This window comes from Peromyscus californicus, unplaced genomic scaffold (genome assembly GCF_007827085.1).
Source record: "Peromyscus californicus insignis strain IS unplaced genomic scaffold, ASM782708v3 Scaffold_7__1_contigs__length_154581171, whole genome shotgun sequence".
NCBI classification, from domain to species: domain Eukaryota; kingdom Metazoa; phylum Chordata; class Mammalia; order Rodentia; family Cricetidae; genus Peromyscus; species Peromyscus californicus.
Genome location: NW_026294595.1, coordinates 45814042 through 45835771, shown reverse-complemented (window position 1 = coordinate 45835771; position 21730 = coordinate 45814042). Strand labels below are relative to the sequence as shown.

The following is a 21730-nucleotide window of genomic DNA, read 5'->3' as shown; positions in this document are numbered from 1 at the left end:
TAACTTTCCATTGTACATTATTATTTGTAGTTCTCATTACTCTAGTTTGAAGGGCCTGCTATGCAGCTGTAGGACTGTAACAGTATCTCATTTGTGTGGAATACATTATGTTTCAAGCCTGAATCACATGCTAAAAGTCATGTTGGCCACTTCCATATTGATTTAACCTGGTATTCAAAATCCTCTATGATTTGAATAAATTTGATCTCCCAAATCTTAATAATTGGACTTGCAATCCACTCTACCCTTAAGAAATATAACAAAAATAGCCCCAATTTTTCATTCTTACTGTTTTTCTAAGACTAACTTCTTCCATTTAACTTACAGCAAGCCAACATTATCTATCTAAGGACACTGTTCATGAGAAACGTCACATCTTGGTACTGTCTTTTTTTTTTTTCAGTAATTTAGCTAATTCAGTTTTATGTCTTATGAAACATCACTCATTTCTATCTTAATTATTACTTGATGAAGCAACTAATCTGAATGACTAAACACAGGAATGTATTTTCTATTGTATTACTTTATTGGATTTCTCCCCTACCTGCAGTAACAAATTCTACTGAAAACACTTCAGGAACTCTTAAGTTTCAAATAATAATACATCAATGAACATCACTAATTTGTGATCAAACTTGTTATAATCCACAGGCATAATAGCATTGATTGTTAAATTACTATATATGATTTTCATCTACAACTGCCTAAGTTGGCACATGTAAATGCTCCTATTGCAGACTCAGTAGTATTAATAGCCATCTTGCTGAAGTTAGGGGATTCTGGAATGATACAAATTATTATCTTATTAAATTGACAGAAACAACAGCTCATCATTTACTTTGTCTCTAGGAGGCTTAGTTATCACAGGGTATATTTATTTACAATGGACTTAAGACCACTGATTACATATTCACTAATTAGTCATAAAGCACTTTGGATTTTAGCAATTTTAGCTCAAACATCATGAAGCAGTCACATGGGGTTGACAGCCTTCATGATAGTATACAGCTTGACTTCACTATCACTCTGCCTACTCAATTTACTAAGGAATCCATTACTGAACCATAATCCTAGGGTGAGTATACAATCTGTCTTAACCTTAATAATATGATAAATTATAGTCAGCCTTATAAATCTAGCTTCCCAACTACTATTAATTTAACAGTTTAACTATTTTATCATAATTTTCCTGGTTGTCTTACGCTGTTTTTAGCAGGTTTTAACATACACATTGCAGTCCTCTATCATTTATAACCTGAATACATACCACATAAATATTAATCCCTCATTTCCACAAGAGACTATTTAATAAATATTTGTTATGTCATTGTTCTTATGACCTCTCAAATCTAAAGTCATCACAGAGATCTGTACTGTTTTAAAACCAAAATTTAGAGTGTGAATCTAATAATGCAAGTTCACAGCTTGTTATTTGCTGAGAAAGCGGGAAAAGAATGCTCGTCCATGCAACCATGCAAGAAAACAACCTTCTTGGCTTTGAAAGGACAATAGCTTTTCCCTGGGCTATAGGAGAATTCTTGGAGCAACTCAGAATAAAAGTAATTAATTTTATATTGCTCATTGTTCAGATCCAAGTAGCAGTTTTATATATTTTTATTTCAATTTCCTTTACGTGGCTATACAAAACATCAATTAGCTCAATCCTTAAGTTCAATTAAATATGTCTGTAATCCAAGTACAATTTCTATAGTCATATTTATTTATTCAGGCCGTAGATCCTCTGTTTCCAAACGACAGTGAATAACCACTACTCTATGAGGTTTGGGTTGGGTCTTGGGTGGGGTGTAATTATCTTTTCCTATTTCATTTATAGAATGCCTGGCCTTTACTCCATGGATGATAGTCACCCAAGTTGGCAGAGTGCTGGAATTCTCCAGAAGGCGGCTGAGGGCAGACTTCTCATTTCATACTAATTTCTCCACCAAAGTATTGCAGTCTCAAGTACCTGCCATAGGGGCAGGGGGCCCTGGCCAGCCATTCAGCTTGCCCGGTGTCCTGCACGTTGGGTATCTGGACAGGGAAGGAACTAGGCTGGCAGAAGTGAGGGAAGCCCTTGCCTCTCCCACTGGGGCTCTCAACTCTGCCCACACTGCCCAGCGGTTCCCTGGTGTCTGCAGAGTCCAGGAGTGCCACTGTCTTCATCACCAGTCACAGGCAGGCCACCTTCTTAAGGAGGGGCCTCCCTCATGGTAGTATTCATTTGCCTGCCCAGGAGCCCAGAAGTATAGAGGAACAGTGCTCTTGGAGAGTGGAGGAGAGTGGGCTCTCTCCTAGGGATGCAAGGACAACGGGACCAGGCGGGGCGGGGCAGTCCAGGCCTGATTACCCTCCCTTCCTCTTCACTGTGGCAGCACACTCCCTCACAAATAAATAATTAATCAAGAAGAGTAGAAAGGAAGATAATAAATGAAGGATAATTAGAAACACACATTTTCACGTCTTTCATTTTATGTATGCAACATGATATTGAATGTAGTATTTATTAGCTGAACAAAGGAGACTGTAGCCATTTATTATTTATGATAATTTGTTTCAGAACTGATTAAACTTCATTTGTATGTTTTGATAATACATCTTCTTTGTCTTCTCTAGTAGTGATCATTGTACAATTGCTTCCATGTCTGCAAAAATTCAAATAATATTTATAAGATTTCTGTTAAACAAGAAATATTATTATAGGAAAGGTACTCAAAAAAAAAAAGAAAGAAAGAAAAGGCGGGTGGTAGGGTGGGGGAGTTGTTACCAGAAATAAGTTATGCTTGAAAATGCCATAATGAGACCTAATACTTTGCATGCTAATTAAAAATATATAAAATTGGAAAAGAAAGATGTGACCTTTGAATAATCCTTGTAGGGACCTCCTGTTCTTGGGGAATAGTTTGAAAGTCATCACTTAAGTTGGATCAGATAAATGTAATTATGCTTAGAGGAGTAGATTATATGTGGAATGTTGCTGAGGTCACGTTGAGTAAAAACCACAATTAAAATTTGCCTATTTTTACACACCATTTCGGGGATGTGGCTTCATCATCTCAGTACAGAGATTAATCCACTTAACTCTTACTTTATTGCAAATGCATTACTTTATGATTCATAGCAAAAGAATTCCCTTAAAGAAAATATAATCTGACTTTTTTACTTTAATAGATTTTACTTTAGAGAAACATTCAGTTTTCTGCCTTCAGAAAATTAATAATTTAACATGCTCTGTGATCAATTTTCAAAACATTAAATACACAAAAGAAGAAACTATTATTGTCATAATGGCATATGAAACTATACTGCAGGAAAAATATTTAAAATATCATGCTATCTGGATTATGATCAAAAATTTCGACAACAAATTTACCAGTAATTTTGATACGTTCCCACTAGACTGATCACACTTACTCCCTTAGTTATGAAAAGTGAGGGAGTGATTTAAACCACACATTAAAAAGAAAGAAAAGGCAGTCTGTCAGTTCATGCTTTCCCTAATATCGAAACCTAGGGACTGATTCAGTAGCCTCAAAGTCCCAGTCACGGTTACGGCCGAGACATTCGGGTGCGTTCCTCTTTTAACTTTTGATCTTCTCTCTTGAGTGTGTAGCCTTTCTGCTCAATTAACAAATGCAGTCGCTCATTTTGGTCTGGCTTTCTGACTAATCCTGAAATTCTTTTCTATTACATTAAGAATCGGTCAGGACGTGAGCCACAAGTCCTGCACACTGCATTGGCACTGTCATCCTACACAGTCATCAAGTTTCATTTCCTGGTGCTGGTACCAAAACAATGAAAAAAAGTTTCCATCTGTTTGGGATTTGTTTATTTTTTTCCCTTCTAATAGATTTGGTTGCCAACTTTATTAGGAAATTTTGAACTTTTTTCTCTTCTATCATTTTTAAAGATACCTGCTGTGTGTGAGAGTTGAGGCCCTAGTTATGAGTCTATGATACTTTCTGATATTGAGAAGATCCTGAAAAATAGGGATCATTTTATTGGTTGAATGGGTGTTTTAATAGCAGCATATACATAGTAAAAAACTATTTTTTTGTATTTTCTACAAATGAATATTTTGCTTTTACCAATCACCCTAGACCAAAAATTGTTGTAGTAGTAGAGATTCATCTGGAAACGGGTCAAGCATTGTATTTTCTTACATGCGGTGCAAGTGACATGCTATGTGATGGTTGCAATCATCTTTGATACATGGATAAGGACGATTACTGAAACTTTAATCAAAGAAATTCTAATAAATGTTAAGTAACAATTAATAAATCCTTAAAATAACAATTCCAATGTTTGCAGCAGTAAATAATTGGGAAAAAATAAGTTGTAATCTTAAAAAAGCTTTCCATGTGTTTAGATGAAAAATTTTCTTCTTACAACTCCAAAGGATATGGAGATAGCATGGAATCGCACACAAGATTGTGGAGAGGAGAAATAGAATTCTTATCTTTAAGGAAGTCGCAATTGAAAGGCATTGTATAGCTGCAATCTTAGCTCCCAACCCCTCATGTGAGAGCAAGGTCCAAAAGCTTAATGAACTGCACTTTGAATCATCATATCAGTCTTAAGGAAATAACCTTAATGATAATAAAGAGTGTGCAGCAATAATCACAATGAATCAAAATTGAAATCAACATGAGACAATTGAAACATAAATTTAGGGTATATTCTTAACCTCCTTTGATTTTTTAGGTATAGACCCTTCATAAAAAATATATTCCTCTTAAATTCCTTCACATTTGAAGCATCCACCCAAGAGTGATGTTTACATGTCTCAAGATGCGGACAACGGAGGATGCCGGAGGAATGGAGGAATCTTAAGGCTAGTATGAACCAGAGCTTAACCAAGGTTACTTGGGAGTTCAGCCAATCCTTTTCAAAGTCTTCCTGTAAACACAGAAAAAAATTTCTAGTTTCTAAAATTGATTTCGATATAGCTTTTAAAGAAAGTTCAGTGTGTTTTAGTATTTACACCTATTGACCAAAATTAAGAAAAGGTTATTGCTAAAAGTGAAAGATCCGAGGATCTAAAAATGTAAAATTGGTTTTCTTCCATATTAACACAAAATTGTGAGATTAATTTATCACCAAATTTAAAATAAGAATTATAACAGACGTCTGAAGCCATAATCGAAAAGTATAGCGCAGCTGACCCTGCCCAGATAGCTGCCCAGACTCTCCACAAAGTGCAGTGGCCTGGAGCCTGGGACCAAGGGTTCTCCTTGAATGAAGCTTCCGCTGCTGCGTTTCCGACTGTTGCGGGGATGGCCTGCCGCAAACCCCGGAGCAGGGCTTGTTGCGTCCATGTTCAGTGCAGAACCGTAAAGCTTCATTTTCTCAAAGTTATTCCTCATGGCCTCATCTCGCCTGTCCTTAGACCTGTGAAGATCACAAGGGAAAACATGAGCATCCCATTTTCCCATGAAGGACTCCCTAAAAAACGGCAAAGGAGTAAACGAATTTCCCCACCCAACAATGTCTAAACACCGTAATGACTTAAAATTGAACTGGAAATAATTGTGTTTCTGGGTTCCAAACTAAAAATAAAATCAGACAATGCACGCGGCAGGAAAATGGCTGTCACTGATGTGTGACTTGGCAGGTTAAGGGATTGCCTCCTGGATGGGCTCTCATGTAAGATTTTTGATGGTGTTTTGATATCTGCCAAGAGTCTGTGTGAGATGGTGTCTGTGATAACTTCCTTGACTGTAACAGGAGCCAAAAGGAAGTAAAGCAGCTTCTGAGACCGTTCATCCCGTGTCATGATGGACAGGTCACCCATTCTGTCTCCACAAATCCCTCCCAACGAACAAGGAACTGTTCTTTTTTTTTTTTTTTAATTTTTTTTATTTTTATTTTGCAATACAATTCAGTTCTACATGTCAGCCACGGATTCCCTTGTTTTCCCCCCTCCGGCCCTCCTCACCTTCCCCCCAGCCCACCTCCCATTCCCACCTCCTCCAGGGCAAAGCCTCCCCCGCGGACTGAGATCAACCTGGTAGACTCAGTCCAGGTAGGTCCAGACCCCTCCTCCCAGGCCGAGCCAAGCGATCCTGCATAGGCCCCAGATTTCAAACAGACAACTCATGCAATGAGCACAAGACCCGGTCCCACCGCCTGGATGCCTCCCAAACAGATCAAGCCAATCAACTGTCTCACCCATTCGGAGGGCCTGATCCAGTGTGGACCCCTCAGCCATTGGTTCATAGTTCATGTGTTTCCATTCGTTTGGCTATTTGTCCCTGTGCTTTATCCAACCTTGGTCTCAACAATTCTCGCTCATATAAATCCTCCTCATTCTCGCTAATTGGACTCCCAGAGATCCACCCGGGGCCTAGCCATGTATCTCTGCATCCAGATCACTCAGTAGTTGGATGGGGTTTCTAGCACGACAATTAGGGGAACTGTTTTAACCAATTATAAATTCTGCTTTTCTTCACCTTTGTGTTAACCTTCTCCTCATGAGTTTATATAGCACAGAAAAACTTAGGAGGACCAGCTCTCCAAACCCTGCAGTGATAACACCAGGGAACAGAGCTGAAAGTCAGTTTACACAGTGATGGAATTGGCCCAGGTGTGTAGCACTAGCCCTACTTGACCCCCGAGCTTAAGTATCATACTCAAATAAGAGTTAAACTATTAATTTAAAAATTCATGGGTATTCAGATCTACAACTTTACAATAGTGTAATAATATAAAAGATACAGGTTAAGGATACTGTGGGGGAAAGTGCCATGCCACTCAAACTTGGAAAATAATAGAAACCACTTTGGGCAAATGTTTTTTAAAAATAGCTCATTTATAAACATTATATTCCATAATTATAATCTCTAGCTTGAATTCACATCATTAAAAACTCATGAATGTCTTTCACTGATAATTATTCTTCATATACAAATTATTGACATTTGCTTTCTTTTCCCCATGTATATTATACATATAAAATATATATTACATAAATATGTATTTATAAATAATTTATATATAATACATATAATCTGTAATCTTATCTATAAATATATAATTATATATAACATCTATAACATATGTATATAAATATGACATGTATACATGTATTTTAACTTACTTTAGTTGTTCACGAGATAATGACTTTGTCATTTTTACCATTTCTAGATAGGAATTCTCATATTGTTTTGGTTCAGCTTTATATGAGGTGTGATGAGTTAATTCTTCTGGATGTTTCAATTGCAGGTTTGTAAGTGTGGATTTCTGTGGTCTTATGCACAAAGCTTTATGGTTTCCTATTATGTCATCAAAAGTTTGTTGATTTTCTTCTCTTATCTGAAAGAGATTTAAAAAATATGTATTTAAAATTGTGATAACAATAAACGTATGTGTTTGGTTCCTGTAGTTTCAAGTCAATGATTCTGAATGTTCGAATATGTGAAAAAGATAGCCTTAAAGTATTTATCAACAATATTGTCTACATTTGATCTGAACTAAAAACATAACTAAAGCAGATGTAGTCTTATATGTGCATATTTGTGTCTGTGTGTGATGTTGAACTCTGAGTCATTGGTGGTAAGTCCTTTGTTACTGACCTACAAGCTGATCTCTGAATCACTCTTATGTTATTGCCATGAAGTTAGATATTTTTGAAAAAAATAACACAATGGTTTAAAAATCCACAAAGATACCTCCACAATAGATTACTGGCAATGGCGGAGAGACAGCCCGAACTGACCTACTCTGGTGATAGGATGGCCAAACACCCTAATTGTCGTGCTAGAAACCTCATTCAATGACTGAGGGAACCGGATGCAGAGATCCACAGCCAGGCCCCAGGTGGAGCTCCAGGAGGCCAATTGGCGAGAAAGAGGGGGGTTTGTATGAGCGAGAATTGTTGAGACCAAGGTTGGAAAAAGCACAGGGACAAATAGCCAAACAAAATGGAAACACATGAACTATGAACCAATAGCTGAGGAGCCCCCAACTGGATCAGGCCCTCTGGATAAGTGAGACAGTTGATTGGCTTGATCTGTTTGGGAGGCATCCAGGCAGTGGAACTGGGTCCTGTGCTCATTGCATGAGTTGGCTGTTTGGAACCTGGGGCTTATACAGGGACACTTGACTCAGCCTGGGAGGAGGGGACTGGACCTGCCTGGACTGAATCTACCAAGTTGAACTCAATCCTCAGGGGAGTCTTTGCCCTGGAGGAGATGGGAATGGGGGGTGGGCTGGGGGGAAGGTGGGAGTGGGGAGAACAAGGGAATCCGTGGCTGATATGTAAAATTAAATTAAATTATAAAATAAAATTTAAAAAAAATATGAAGAGAGAATAATTGAAATTAAAATGATTTCAGAGTATATTATTCTCTGGACCTAGAATATAAAATCATAAGTGTTTCAGAAAGGCTGACATGAAGGTCGTAAAGGTCAATGGAGAAAAATGATGCAAGAGCCATCGGAAAGGGAATCGTCTGTTATGCAGCAGCTCCAAGAGAACTGGCAGAGGAGTGATTGAGAAGAATCCCCTCTGGGAGGAACTGATAACAGCTGGGATCAAATGAACTGAAGCATTTCCTTAGAGAGCGAGCTCCTTCCATCCCAACCAAGTCGCCATACTGTGACCTGTCCTCTCTGTCTTCCCCACAGCCCTCACAGTGAACAGGAAGTGGTCTTAAATTTGTAAATTAAAGTTGGCTTCATCCATAATAATGATTACTTGATAGGAGTTGTGTGAAAATGAGACTAATTCTCAGTTGTTGGATTATATAACTTTTTAGGACATAATATAATAATTTGAGAACCTGTCACTCTTTAATATTCATTTCACAAATGATTGAATATAGGAAAATCTTAAACGTGCTTCTAATGAACAGACTGTGATAAATTCATGCCTGTGACCTCCTATGACAGTTTAGAAAGTGCTTTGTATCAATCTCATCACCATGTTGTGAGGACATTAGTCTACAAGGAAAACCCAGATATTCCCATGTGAGTGTTCCACCACCCTACTGAAAATGAAGTGCCTACCAGCACCGAGTACCAATATCCAAAGCAAGCCGACACATCAGGGAATAACACTCCATAGGACTCCAGCCCCCTACCCTTTCAGTCTGTCCCAACTGAATGTCACAGGAGAAGAGATGACCTGACCTTATCAAGATTTTCCAAATCTGTAGATTTTGGAACATAATAATGTTGTTTAACTCACTAAATTTTGGATAATTGAGAAATAAATTGTCAGATGATAAATCTGAAACGAGCCAGTGTAGAACTTCAGAGAATTTAGTCTCCTTTAGAGAAGGCCATACTATTGAGCAAGAATATTATGCCATGTCCTTTCAATTCAAATTCTTACGACTCTGTTAATGTGTTTAATTTTTTTTAAAGAAAATTAGGAAGTACAGAGTAATGGGAAGCAGGGATAAGTACAGTTTCAGATGTAGCTGACAAATGGTGGTACCTGCAGTCAGTTATCCACCACTTCCAAACTCACACTCTTTCAAGCCTTTGGAGGAAGGAGTGCAGTGTCTATGTTCCATTTAGGGCTGAGGTTTTTTTTAAACTATTATAGAAGAGTATTATCAGTGCAGAATGTGACTAGAAAGTATAATCACTGAATTTTATTTGGCACTGGCAAAATAACAGACATTGGAATTCTACACGACTGAATTTCATTGTCTATATCATCATTATTGCTCAGCTGAATCATCCCCTGTGGTAGCATCCTTGTGGTATGGAGGCAGTCATACAATGCCTGTTGCTTGGTTTTTAGACATCACCTGTGCTTTGAGACAAGAGAGAATCAATTGCTTCTTCTTTGAATGGAAAACTGACAACTTTTTCATTGATATCAAGCTGGTAGCATTTTTAAAACTTTTCACTTACTGTTAAAGCATTGAGAGGTTTATTTACCAAACTGACTTTTTTGGGTCCCCTAACTCCTGGAAAAGTACCTCATGTCTTGGTAAATCAACTGGAGTATCCTTTTCAAATTGCCTGGTGTTCAAAACATCAGAGAAACTCTGCTCTCCATTTTCACGCTCAGCTGAGGTTTTTGTCCATTTGAAACATTTTTTGCTTCTACAAGAATGTAAAGACTGAGTTAGTGATAGCTTCTAAGAAGTAAACATTTGCAAAGTATGTACATTATGAGTCTCATTTGTTTCAAACTAACTTTATTGGAAAGCATTTACAAATTACAACCTCAAGTAAATAATATGAAGGAAATTATTAAGACACACAAAGCATATAAACAGCTCACATTGAGCCCGAATGATGAATGAGAAAATAAAGGACTCTGTGTGTAAGTCTCATAACCTAAATTCAGTCCCCAGAATCCACAAAAGGGAGAAGATGAGAACTGACATCATGATATGGTTCTTCGACCTTCACACATACATATGGATAAAAATTGAATATATATGTATAAAACATACACATACTCTCTCTTTCTCTCTGTGTGTAATGTCAGACTTCCTTATTTATGGGTTTATAACCAAGAAATCCAAGAGGTCTCAAAGGAACTACTGGAAAATACTGAATATGTACTGAGACAGATCTTATTTCCACTCTGTAGTCACTGAATTTAGTACAATGATTTCTGCTTCAACTTGAATTATATATGGTATTAAAACAGGTTGCACTCTACAAAGGGACAGCAAAACCTCATTGCTGAAGAAAATACCCACACAACTCACTGAACATGGAGAGTTCGACCTGGTACCTATATAAAACTTCACCCCTACATTCTAGTGCCTTTTGAATGGGAAGGTACTTTCCTGGCTACTAAAGAAAAACTTAAACACCAACCCAGTCACAAAATCTTTGATCTGCAATGCTGTCCTGCCTGCAAAATATGCTAGGGCAATGGTGGCCCAAAGCCTATGGGAGTAACCAACCAATATCTTGACTGATGGACTACTCTACGAGATGGAATGCATATCTGACACTACTTGGGTGACCAAGACCCAGAGACTAGATAGCCCAGAGAACTAGGGTAAAACCAAATACTACTGGCCTTATATAGAAAGTGATAAAATGATGCCTAATGATAGTCTGCTATACTCTTAGATAGTGCCTTATTCAGCCATCATCAGAGGAGTTTACTCCTGCAACAGATGGGAACAAATGCAGAGACCCACAGTCAGACATCACACACAGAGAGGGACCTTGGAACACACAGTTCTAAATGGGATGTCTCCATCAGATTCCTCTTCTCAGAGCTTAGGGAACCCTGTGGAGGAGGAGGTAGAAAAAGTGTAAGGGCCAGAGGTGATGGAGGACACCAGGTGAACAAGTCCCTCTAAATCAACTGAGCAAAGTTCATATGAACTCGCAGAGATTGAAGCAGCATGCACAGGGCCTACATGGGTCTGCAGCAGGTCCTCTAAGTATATATTATAGTCTTCAGTTTATTATTTTTATGGAACTCCTGAGTGTGTGAATGAGTGGGTCTCTGATTCTTGTGCCTGCTCTTGGGCTCTTTTCGATCTGTTGGTTTGCTTTACCCAACTTTGATGTAATGATTTTTATTTTATCTTACTCTATTTTAATTTGTTATGTTTGCTTGTTATCTCTTAGAAGCCTGTTCTTTTCTAATGAGAGACAGAAAGGGAGTGGATCCAGATGGCAAGAGAGGTGGGGAGGAACTGGGAGGGGTAGAGGGAGGGGAAACTGTAATCAGAATATATTGTATAAGAAAAGAATCTGTGGTTGATATATTGTGCATCCTGATAAACTTATCTGGGGGTTAGAGAACAGAACAGCCATAATATTAAACATAGAGGTTAGGCAGTGGTAGCACACGCCTTTAATCCTAGCATTCCAGAGGCAGGGATCAGATCCGTCTGGATCTCTGAGTTCAAAGTCACACTGGAAACAGCCAGGCATGATGACACATGCCTTTAATCCCAGGATGTGATGGCAGGGAGCAAAAAGGTATATAAGGCATGAGGACCAGGAACTAGAAGTTGGTTAAGCTTTTAGGCTTTTGAGCAGCAGTTCAGCTGAGATCCATTCAGATGAGGACACAGAGGCTTCCAGTTTGAGGAAATGAGATCAGCTGAGAAATTGGCAAGGTGAGGTTAGCTGTGGCTGGTTTTGTTTCTCTGATCTTTCAGCGTTCACCCTAATACCTGGCTCCGGGTGTGTTTTATTAATAAGATATTTTAAGATTCATGCTACAAGAATCTATTTTCAATAAAAGGGAAAAAACAAAGAATACTTTCAAAAATGAAACTTTGTAAGAAAAAAATGACCTACAGATGACAGAATTATTGGTAGGCATGACTATGTTATGTATAAATAGCATGTCATTTTGTATAAGTGACTTGAATACACATAGTGTTGTGATTTGGAAGGTGATATAATATGCCTGCAGACTCATGAGAGTGAAGGCTTGGTCTGTATCTAGTGCTGCTGATTGGAGAGACTGTGGTTCCTGAGAACATGGGACCTGGCTTGACCTGTAAACCCATGGGGGAAGTGCTAGAGGGTCATACCCTCATGCCACTTCTGGGTCTTTCTGGTTCCTGGTCTATGGGGATGTGAACAAAGTGGGCAAGCAAGCTAATGCTGCCATGGAAGGCACTACCCTCCACCATGCCTTCTTTGCCAAGATGGGCACTATTGATTCAGATTATGGTGGAGAATAAAAATCTTCCTCCTTTAAGTTGCTTTTATCAGGCATTTGATTAGAAACATGACAAAAAGCAATGTACATGGATTTGGGTTTCTGCCAGGTGTTCTCAATCAAACCCCTCCCAATGCCAAGGGATGGGTAAGATGGTATGTATGTGAAAACCATTCCATGCCTATCATCATTGTTTTCTTCTGGGCAAAGAATGTTCTCCTCTCTTTTTTCCCTAAGCCTATTTTCTAGTTTTCAAATGTTGTCAGAGTAAAGGAAACATCCATAGAGATGGGGCGGGGCATGATGTGACCCTTACAGTGCTGTCTGGTGTCTAATTGTAAATGGACTCAGGGGCACAGCAAAAACTCTAGGTCTGCTCATTTACTTACTTGCTGAGAAGAAATCTAAGTTTGGAAAAAGGTTGGACATTCTTGATTGCTTTTTATGTAGAGTGCCCACCAAATCCCAGAGCCTAATTACAGCTTGCAGAAAAGCAAACTGCTGGACAAGTGGAGAGTTATACCATTTCCTACAGTCTCAGGAAACAGCATGTTATTGTGGTGATGTGGATTCCTAATTCTGAGGACAAAGGGGCATCTATGTGTGTGAGCCTACCTGTGGTGACTGTGAATATGTCTGTGAGTGTGGTCTATGGAAAATCTTTTTGGCATACTCTGTACGATATAAGGGACAATTTTTGTTTATCAATTCTGAGGTAAATTTTAACTGCTGTAATTTAGGTAAGAAAATGCAAATATAAGATGAATTCCTACTTTGATTTTTGTACAAGTATAGCAAAAACAAAGAGTGAATGCTGAACAGATATGAAATACTAAAATCTTACAGAGTTTTCTCTTTAGCTAGTTCCATGCGTTTCTTCTCTGTGTGATCCAACTCAGGCTGTGGACACAGAACTAACTTGATGAGTTCTTTATTGAAATCTTCATTGTTATCTGCAGACTTTGAAAAGGTGCGAAGTTAGTTTTTAAAAATACAGAACTTTTTCTTTCTGGGACCTGTTGTTTCTCACAGGTTCACCAAGCTAGGCAGATTCACTAGATGTTGTAATAGCATGCTGACAGACATACAAGTGAAAGAAAGCAGAGGACTTTTTCTAAAGCAACTCAAATTGATTGGCATTTTCACCCTTTTATATGGCTGAAATTTATATAACAAAACACAACATTTTTTAACTTATGCCTATTAATAATTGTTTTTCTGGTTGTGGTTGCATTTGGTTTCTGGTTGTGCCTGCATCTGAGCATGCCCCAGAAACATTTCACTTTCAGGAAATGCCTGCTTCTGGTTATTTGTTTTAGGTACAACTGACTCTAAATGAAAACACCATTACTAACATCATAACATCCACACAGGGGTTTGCATTTTCTATCAACCAATACCCAAGAGAGGCTGAACAGGACCAGGGTTAGGGTTCTGCAGGTCAAAGTGTCTTTGACCAAGCCTGACGAACTTAGTTCTAAGCATTAGAGAACACATATTTGGAAGAGACAATGAACATACCCAAGTTGTCCTCTGGCCTCAACCTGCCCACTGTTCATCCCCCCCCAAAATACTAAATAAACAGGAATGAAATTTTAAAAGTATTTAAAAAAACTAAATAATTCAGTAGTTTACACACTGAAAAATCATATTACTCAGAGGATAAAAATGATAGTAATACTAACCACACCCAGGTTGGCTGTTATGTGGTGCTTTGAAGATTGTGGGCCTGATGTGGGAGTCACCATGTTCTCTTGGGTAAAGAGACTTCCCAAACTGCTCTGAAAACTTTCGACACAGCAACACTCCGAGGCAAGTATGGAGCTTAGCATGTTTAGTAATGACATGTTGTGCTGAATCAGCATGAGGAACTGGGCAGTGGCCTCCTTCAGCTGGGCTTCAGTCCTGTGAAGAATGGGAGGCCAGTAGTCTCTCATTTTTCCCCTAACCAACTGGTCAGACATAGAACTTGGCTGATCTGTCTCCCACACAGCACCACACATTGAAGGAGGAATTATTTGGAAGCACTGTGTGAAATGTTTCATGCCATGTTAATATTTTCCTATGCTGTGAGTGTGCCTTTATGAAGAGTATAAGTGTTCAAAAGAACTGTTTGTGTCTAGGTTTTCTCTAGTAGGAATGCTCAGGGTCAGAGTCAAGGTCAGCTGCCTAGTGGTAACAATATCCAGAAGGGGCAGTGGCAGCTGTCCTTGGCACTGAGAGTTTATGCTACAACATTCTAGAAAACACTCAAGTGTTCATTCAACGTTTATATCTCTGGGAATGTGGGCAAGCAAAGTTGTAGCAATATAAGTATATTAATTAAAAAGCATTAACAAATGTATTGAAAAAAATCTAAGAAACCAGGATAAATATAAGAATACTAAGAGAGAACACACCAGTATATAAAGGGGAAATGTCATCCTGATTAGCTTCCTACAACTCAGTTCATTTGTCCTTGTTGTTTTCCAGGACTGTATTTTCTAGTTAGTCTTTATATATATAATGTCATTTTGTTAAAATACACTTTCGTGACAGATGATTGGGGAGCTAAATTACTAATCTACATGATTCTTTGTCTTGACTCACTGTCTCAGTTTATGTGATTGATGAAGTTTGTTTTCCAGCACTATTACATCATCACATGTTTGAATCTTCATTTCAGAGATCTTGCTTTCCAGACTTTGGATTCTGAGTTCCAGCTGGTTCATTACTGAAGTAGTATAAATTTCTCTGAAATTAGTAAAAAATTCTTGACCTGCTTGTATCTGGAAAAAAATTAAAAGGGTTGAGAAGTTGTACATTTTAATAACTGTAATATAAATTGCAGTGCATTACATTTCTGTAGTTCTAGTCAATAATTTTCCTGAAAGTATAAATGTGTGAAAAAATGGTAGGCTGTAAAATTTTTCCTTGTTTATTGTATCTGACCAAAATTACAAAATATTGATTCATTTTTTTTTTGTGTGTGTGTGCACATCTGATTTCAGTTGCTTTACTCTGAAGGAGATTTGAATATTTGTTAATTAACATATAATTCCATATTTTCCTTCTCTTGGTAAGTAAATAAAAAAGGATGTTGAAATGATTTTGATGAAAGAAATGATGAAATGATGTCAAGATTAAACCACAAGTCTGAGGGACTTGCATAGAACTCTCCTTTCTTTGTCTGACACTTGATCATATGGGAAGAGCAGCATGCCAAACCACAGTGCTTTACATATCCCACAAGTTGCCTCAAAGACTTCCGAGTCTCAATAACCAATGGTGCTTCTGCAGCCACAAGAAAGTTCAATCAACAAAGGCCCTACCTTCCCTGAGAGGAGACTGTTAAACAGAACTGCAGGAACCAACAGCAATCATCACGTTGGGAACCAACTCATGGAGGCAATGACCCCACTGGATTGAAGGAGTTTTCACAGTGGAGTATTGTGGTGTCCATTTCCATAAACAAACGTATGAATGGCAGAATTCTGCTTTTATATGGATAGTTATGTATCTTTCATTAGACATTTACAAATTAGCATCCAAGAATTATATAGACCAATGCATGCCAAGGTTGGACTCTAAAGTCCTTGAAAAGCTAATGAACAAGGGTAAACTAAAAAATCTTTTCCAAACCTGCAACACTAAGGGAGTCTGTTCTATTACAGTCCCTTGTCCAAGCAGCTGTTTCTCCATTTCAACAGTTTTTAATTCCTTTTTTGAGATTCCAAAGGGAAAAACACATTTCTTGGGAAAGAACTATGAATAATGATTACTATCTTTAAGTCTCAAAAATTATTATAACTAGTTCTAAAAACTCACTGACAGGTTCAGATTCCAAGATAAATTCAGGAATGTATAAAGTGTTAAATTTCTTGAAAGATTGAAAGATTTGTAAAATATAACATTACTCAAACAGGTGTCTGCACACCAATTTCCAGCACTATTTTTGTCAGAATGGAAAAAATGTAAAAAGAAAAATCTGAGTGCTTATCATTAAAGGAACATAGTGAAATATTGCATATTTAAAAATTTGGTTTAAAACAATTGCAATCTTTTCTATTAACATATTACTATCAACATAGTTAACTATATCCATTTGGCCAACTAGTTTAAATTACGAGGACTTGCACTAGTGTTAACAACATGAACACACAAACACAACAAACAGCTTTATCCATCAGAATTCTACTGTTGTCTACAATATTCCTACACCCAACAAGTAGAGAATGACAATTTCCAATTCAGCAGAGTAGAAATTAATAAAAGGTGAACTTACCAGACTCTCAGTTCTTACCAAACCTTTATCTTTACTTAACAGTTTTCTCTCAAGTTGTTCTAATGTCTCTGCTTGCTTTTTGATGGTTTCATTTAACTTGAAAATTTCTTGTTCTACCCTAAAAGGTATATTTCCATCCATTACTCTGAGATGTATTAAAAAATTATCAAAAATGTAAGAAGCATTTGAATCTGGATCTGATTATATGTATTTCTGATGAAGTATTTGAAAGGCAGGTGATCTGGTAAATGCATCTTATTTCTGTCTGAGTTTCACAGTTAATGTGAAGAATGGAGATGTGGTGTGAGCAATTAGTCCTCAGTTCTTTTTGTTTTGTTTTGTTGGAGATTGAACCTCAGGATGTTAAACTTATGCATTTCACATCCTCTGACTCTGAGCCTCTTCCAAAACCCTAAATACATACTGCAAATAATGCATGGAAGAAGAGACCCTAAACACGTTATCGCACGGGTTGTATTTCCACTATTGCATGGCTTGTGTGTGTTAAAACATTTTCATGTGCTCCTTTAAATGGTACCTTTGCAGGTGTCCCTTTGTCACCCCGTCACTGTCCTCAGCCTCGGCCTTTTGATTCCGTGCTTCTTGCAGCTAACAGAAAGAGAAAAGACAGGACGTGTGACTGACTATTCAGGGACAAATCCGCTCATCAACCGTCCATATGCTGAATTTCTACAGGAGGACACTCCCTTTATGCTCTTCCTCAGAGTGGAGTGACCTGTTGCAACAGGAACCTCACGGCTCACAAAACCAGTCTCTCAAGTGAAAGCTTGTTGACCCTGGTCTTAGACTGAAACACATTATCCTAATTTGAAATCTTTTTTTTTTTTGAGATAGTGTCTCTCTATGTACTCCAAGCAGACAATAAACTCATGGTTCATCTGGTGTCCACTTCCCAACTTCTGCAGTCAAGCTATATAGTATCACAGTCGGCATTTGAAATAATTTTCAGAAATCCAAACTGACAAAGTTGACATCATGAGGAAAATCAGAAGATGTTATTATGGTAAGCATTTCTATTTTTATATTCAAAACACCTCTTCATTGACTATAATTTGAAAATTTCATGCATATGATTGGCAAAGCTAGACCAGTGAAATATATCAGTCTCCGACTGGGTAACTAATGCTCCATGGAAGCATGTAAGAGGCAGTGTCTGCACAGATGAAATGCCTGAGTGTACAGGTCTGTAATTACTGGCCATGTATTTAGAGGAAGTTAATTTGATATACCTCAATTTCTTTATCTATAAAATAAAAATAGTAATATCTAACTCAATGGACTCCAGTGAAGATTGAACTAGGAAACTGTAAAAAATTTAGAGGGCTGTGGACACATCAGAAACTGCCCGCCTTTGCTATTAGCTTTAGAATCATGGTTACATTAGATATTCTAACAGAATTTGGTATTTTCGGCAGAATGTGTGAGAAGGGAAGAGGTCTTACACATGGCTGCACTGTATCATGTTTCATACCATTGAGAGGGACAGGAATGAGAGCGTGCAACCTTGTGTAAATTCCAGAACTTCTTCAAATACCCAGCAGTTCCATTAGCCAAAATTCCTCTTTCACTCACAATAACGTACAGCTCACTATTTTTCAGTAGCACTCGGTAGTAGATTGCTCATGCTTCAGTGAATAGCCTCACTCCCTTGCACATGTGAGCAGTGGCAATTGGATTAAGTGTGATAATAATAATAATAATAATAATAATAATAATAATAATAAAGACATGGTGGATAGAGAGATGGTGCAGCAGTTAAGAGCACTTGCCTTTCTTTTAGAGGACCTGAATTTGCTTCCCAGAACCCAAGTCAGGTGGCTTACAACACTCTGTAGCTAAGCTCAAGGGATCTGACATCCTTTCTGATTTCTGAAGTCACCCACATGCAAATATGGACACACACACACACACACACACACACACACACACACACACACACACGTACACATAGACATACACAGAAATAGAATAAATCTTTATCTAAAATCATATGATATTTGGAGGAACATACGTTTAGGGAGAGTTGGAAAGGGGAGTGAGGATAGATATCAAAATACATTGCATACACATGAAATTAGCAAAGATTAGGGAAAACATAATAAAAACAAAACAAAGTTCTCACAGTTTTTTGGTGTAGGCAAACATGCTTGGTGACATTTTTTTTTTTCGAGAAAACCTTTAAAATCTAGATAAGACATATTTTAATAAAAATACTTAAAGTAACATTTATGTGGATTAAACCCAACTGACTTGCCCTTTCTTCACTTGGAAAACATATATTAATCATAACTTGAGGGCCAAGATTTCCAAGAAGTAATTTATAAATGAAAATCTCTGAATTTAGTTTTCAGGGGACATAACGTTAAACCAATACAGTACACTTTCATGGCACACGCCAATGTTCTGCTCAGAGTGGCCGATGTGCACAGCAGAGCCCATATGAGAGGGTCTGCCTTAAGGGTGCAGTAGACGCCCCAAATTCATGCAAACACAGACTTACAATGTTTGTACATTGCTGAAAAGTCCCAGCTCTCTATTTCCCTTATCGTGTTCTTATCCTTAAGCAAAACAGGATTCCCTGTATTAAACAGTAAAGATATAAGTCACATTATTGAAAAAAAATTTAGAAGTGTGAATTTTCACCAGTAAATTTACCTTATTCATATCATTTCTGAGATGCCTCAGTTCCATATCTTGTGCTCCAAGGCGCGTTTCAAGGTGTTGTTTTTCTTTTTTATATTGCTCTTCTTTTTCAGTTAATTGCTTCCTAATTTTTTCATAGAGATAATGAGGATTTCTTTGTTGTGCTTCTTGTTTTCCAGCCAATCTGTAAATTGAACAGGCTGGCATTAAAATTCATTTCAGTGAAAAGTAAGTTTATTATTGTATAGTATTTTATATTGTCAGATACTTTCCTTTACAATGTTATCTCTATTTTTAGAATTCAGTCTGTCCAAAGGACATATAGACTAGAAAGAGTATAATTAAGGACTATTCAGGGAATTGACCAGTCCCTGTCACTAGCAATTCTGTGTCTATAGAAAAGGATATTTTAAATTATTCAGTAAAGTGAAAAGTTGAAAATTACATATATTTCTTTTGCTGCTGCTAAAATATGGTCTTTCTTGAATACTAATAATGAGCTTTTAGAATTAATAGAAAAATGAAGCTTCTCATTGCTGCTTAAGAGAAAAACAGGATGGAAAAACAAACCCAATTGCTTCTTCAAACGCACTATGTGTTATACAAATTAAAATTATATATACATACACACACATATATATATAAACTACACATACACACACACACACACACACACACACACACACACACACACACACACACACACACACAGATTTAGCCAGAGAAGTAAGACAAGAGAAATAATTTAAAGGGTTGACAACAGGAAAGGAGAATATCAAAATACCCATTTGCAGAGGGCACAATCCTATATTCCAATATAATTCTAAAATTAAATACTAACCCTGAGATCATTCAACCAACAAATGGGCTAGTAAACTTAATAGATGTTTCTCAAAATGATAAAATGAAAGATGTCCATAAGGTAATGTAGCACTTAAAATGTTCCCTAAAAATCTGTAGTCTGCCCTAACTGTTCACACTTCTGTAATGTGAATACTCATACCCCACATCAATCGGTTCTGGTTGCTGTTCTTCATTTTTACACCTGAGCCGTGATTTCCTCTTTTCTGTTTCTTGTGGCTTCTTTAGCACTTCACTAGCTTGGTTTTTTATTTTATTACTTTTTTCTGTAAGTAACTCTGAGTGACTTTGGTTACGTCCTATTATCATTTTATATGAATGAACTGCATCCTGGATTTCCAACCGTCTTCCAGAATCTACATCAGGAAAAGAGTGGGTAGAAACGAAATGCATTTTCTGTACGCAAAAGTTTGTACATTTTCATATTCTGTCATTCAAGACAAGCAAAGACATACTGAATGACTACAGTCTGGAATACATTACACTAAGATTTTCAAATAAAGCTGACTAATCAACTGCTTTTATTTAGCTTAAATCTGATGGAGAAGACAGATAAAATGACCATTATGACCATCCATTCAGATGGATGCTACACCAAAGCAGAGTCCTGGGGTTCCACAGAGTATCTTTTTGCATTATACCCAGGAAGATTTCCCACAGGAAGAGACTGCTACACTAGGAATCAAAGTATGAGTAGTAAACATCTGTTTAGAAGGTGAAGAAGATCCTACCCAGTCTAGACAGTGGGCTTGGACTTTGTTGCAAATCCTTCTGGGTAAGGAGGAGAAATGGACTCTGATTAGAGTGCTGTTACACACAAAAATAAAATACTACAAAGATGGGGACTAGTGCTGTGACATTAAATGCCCACTGTAGTAAGGAATTCACAGCAGCTGCAAAAATTCGCACAAGATTGAGTGTGGCAACATTTGGTCATGGGTGAGGAAGGGACTTACGTGGCCCTACTGGTGGAAGGGAGGAATCATTTTTCTGTTGCCCCATGCTTTAGTAAGTAACCCCCACATCCATGTTCATTTAGGCAAACCTAATTAAACGTAGTAGGTCTTATAAAAAGGACATGAAAATAGATAGGAAACTTGTTGGGAGTAGAGGTTCAGAGGAAGGTGGGGAAGGATAAAGGAGTGTAAAGGAGGTGACATTATGCATTACAAAATATACATTATACACATGCATGAAATCATGAAGGAATAAACAAAAATACTGAAAAGTGAAAACAAGCAAAATACATCCAATAAGTTATGAGACAATGTGCTTCAGGCATGGAGAATGTTTATCTCTTTACTAATGTAAATAAGTCTCCTTACTAATGT

The 21730-nt window shown here is 37.5% G+C and overlaps 1 protein-coding gene across 1 annotated transcript in view; it reads right to left on the bottom strand.

Annotated features, from left to right (window-relative positions):
* Positions 1-3966: 3966 nt before the first annotated feature.
* Positions 3967-21730, bottom strand: part of LOC128100872 (ankyrin repeat domain-containing protein 26-like) — a 34952-nt gene continuing 17188 nt past the window's right edge. The window contains exons 8-17 of the mRNA XM_052723626.1: positions 20542-20755; positions 19551-19722; positions 17413-17483; positions 16875-16992; positions 15200-15378; positions 14296-14515; positions 13455-13570; positions 9897-10059; positions 7097-7311; positions 3967-5388 (exon numbers count right to left, since the gene is read on the bottom strand). Of these exons, the coding sequence (XP_052579586.1) occupies positions 5115-5388; positions 7097-7311; positions 9897-10059; positions 13455-13570; positions 14296-14515; positions 15200-15378; positions 16875-16992; positions 17413-17483; positions 19551-19722; positions 20542-20755 (1742 nt within the window). The 3' untranslated portion in view covers positions 3967-5114. The remainder of the gene's footprint in view (positions 5389-7096; positions 7312-9896; positions 10060-13454; positions 13571-14295; positions 14516-15199; positions 15379-16874; positions 16993-17412; positions 17484-19550; positions 19723-20541; positions 20756-21730) is intronic.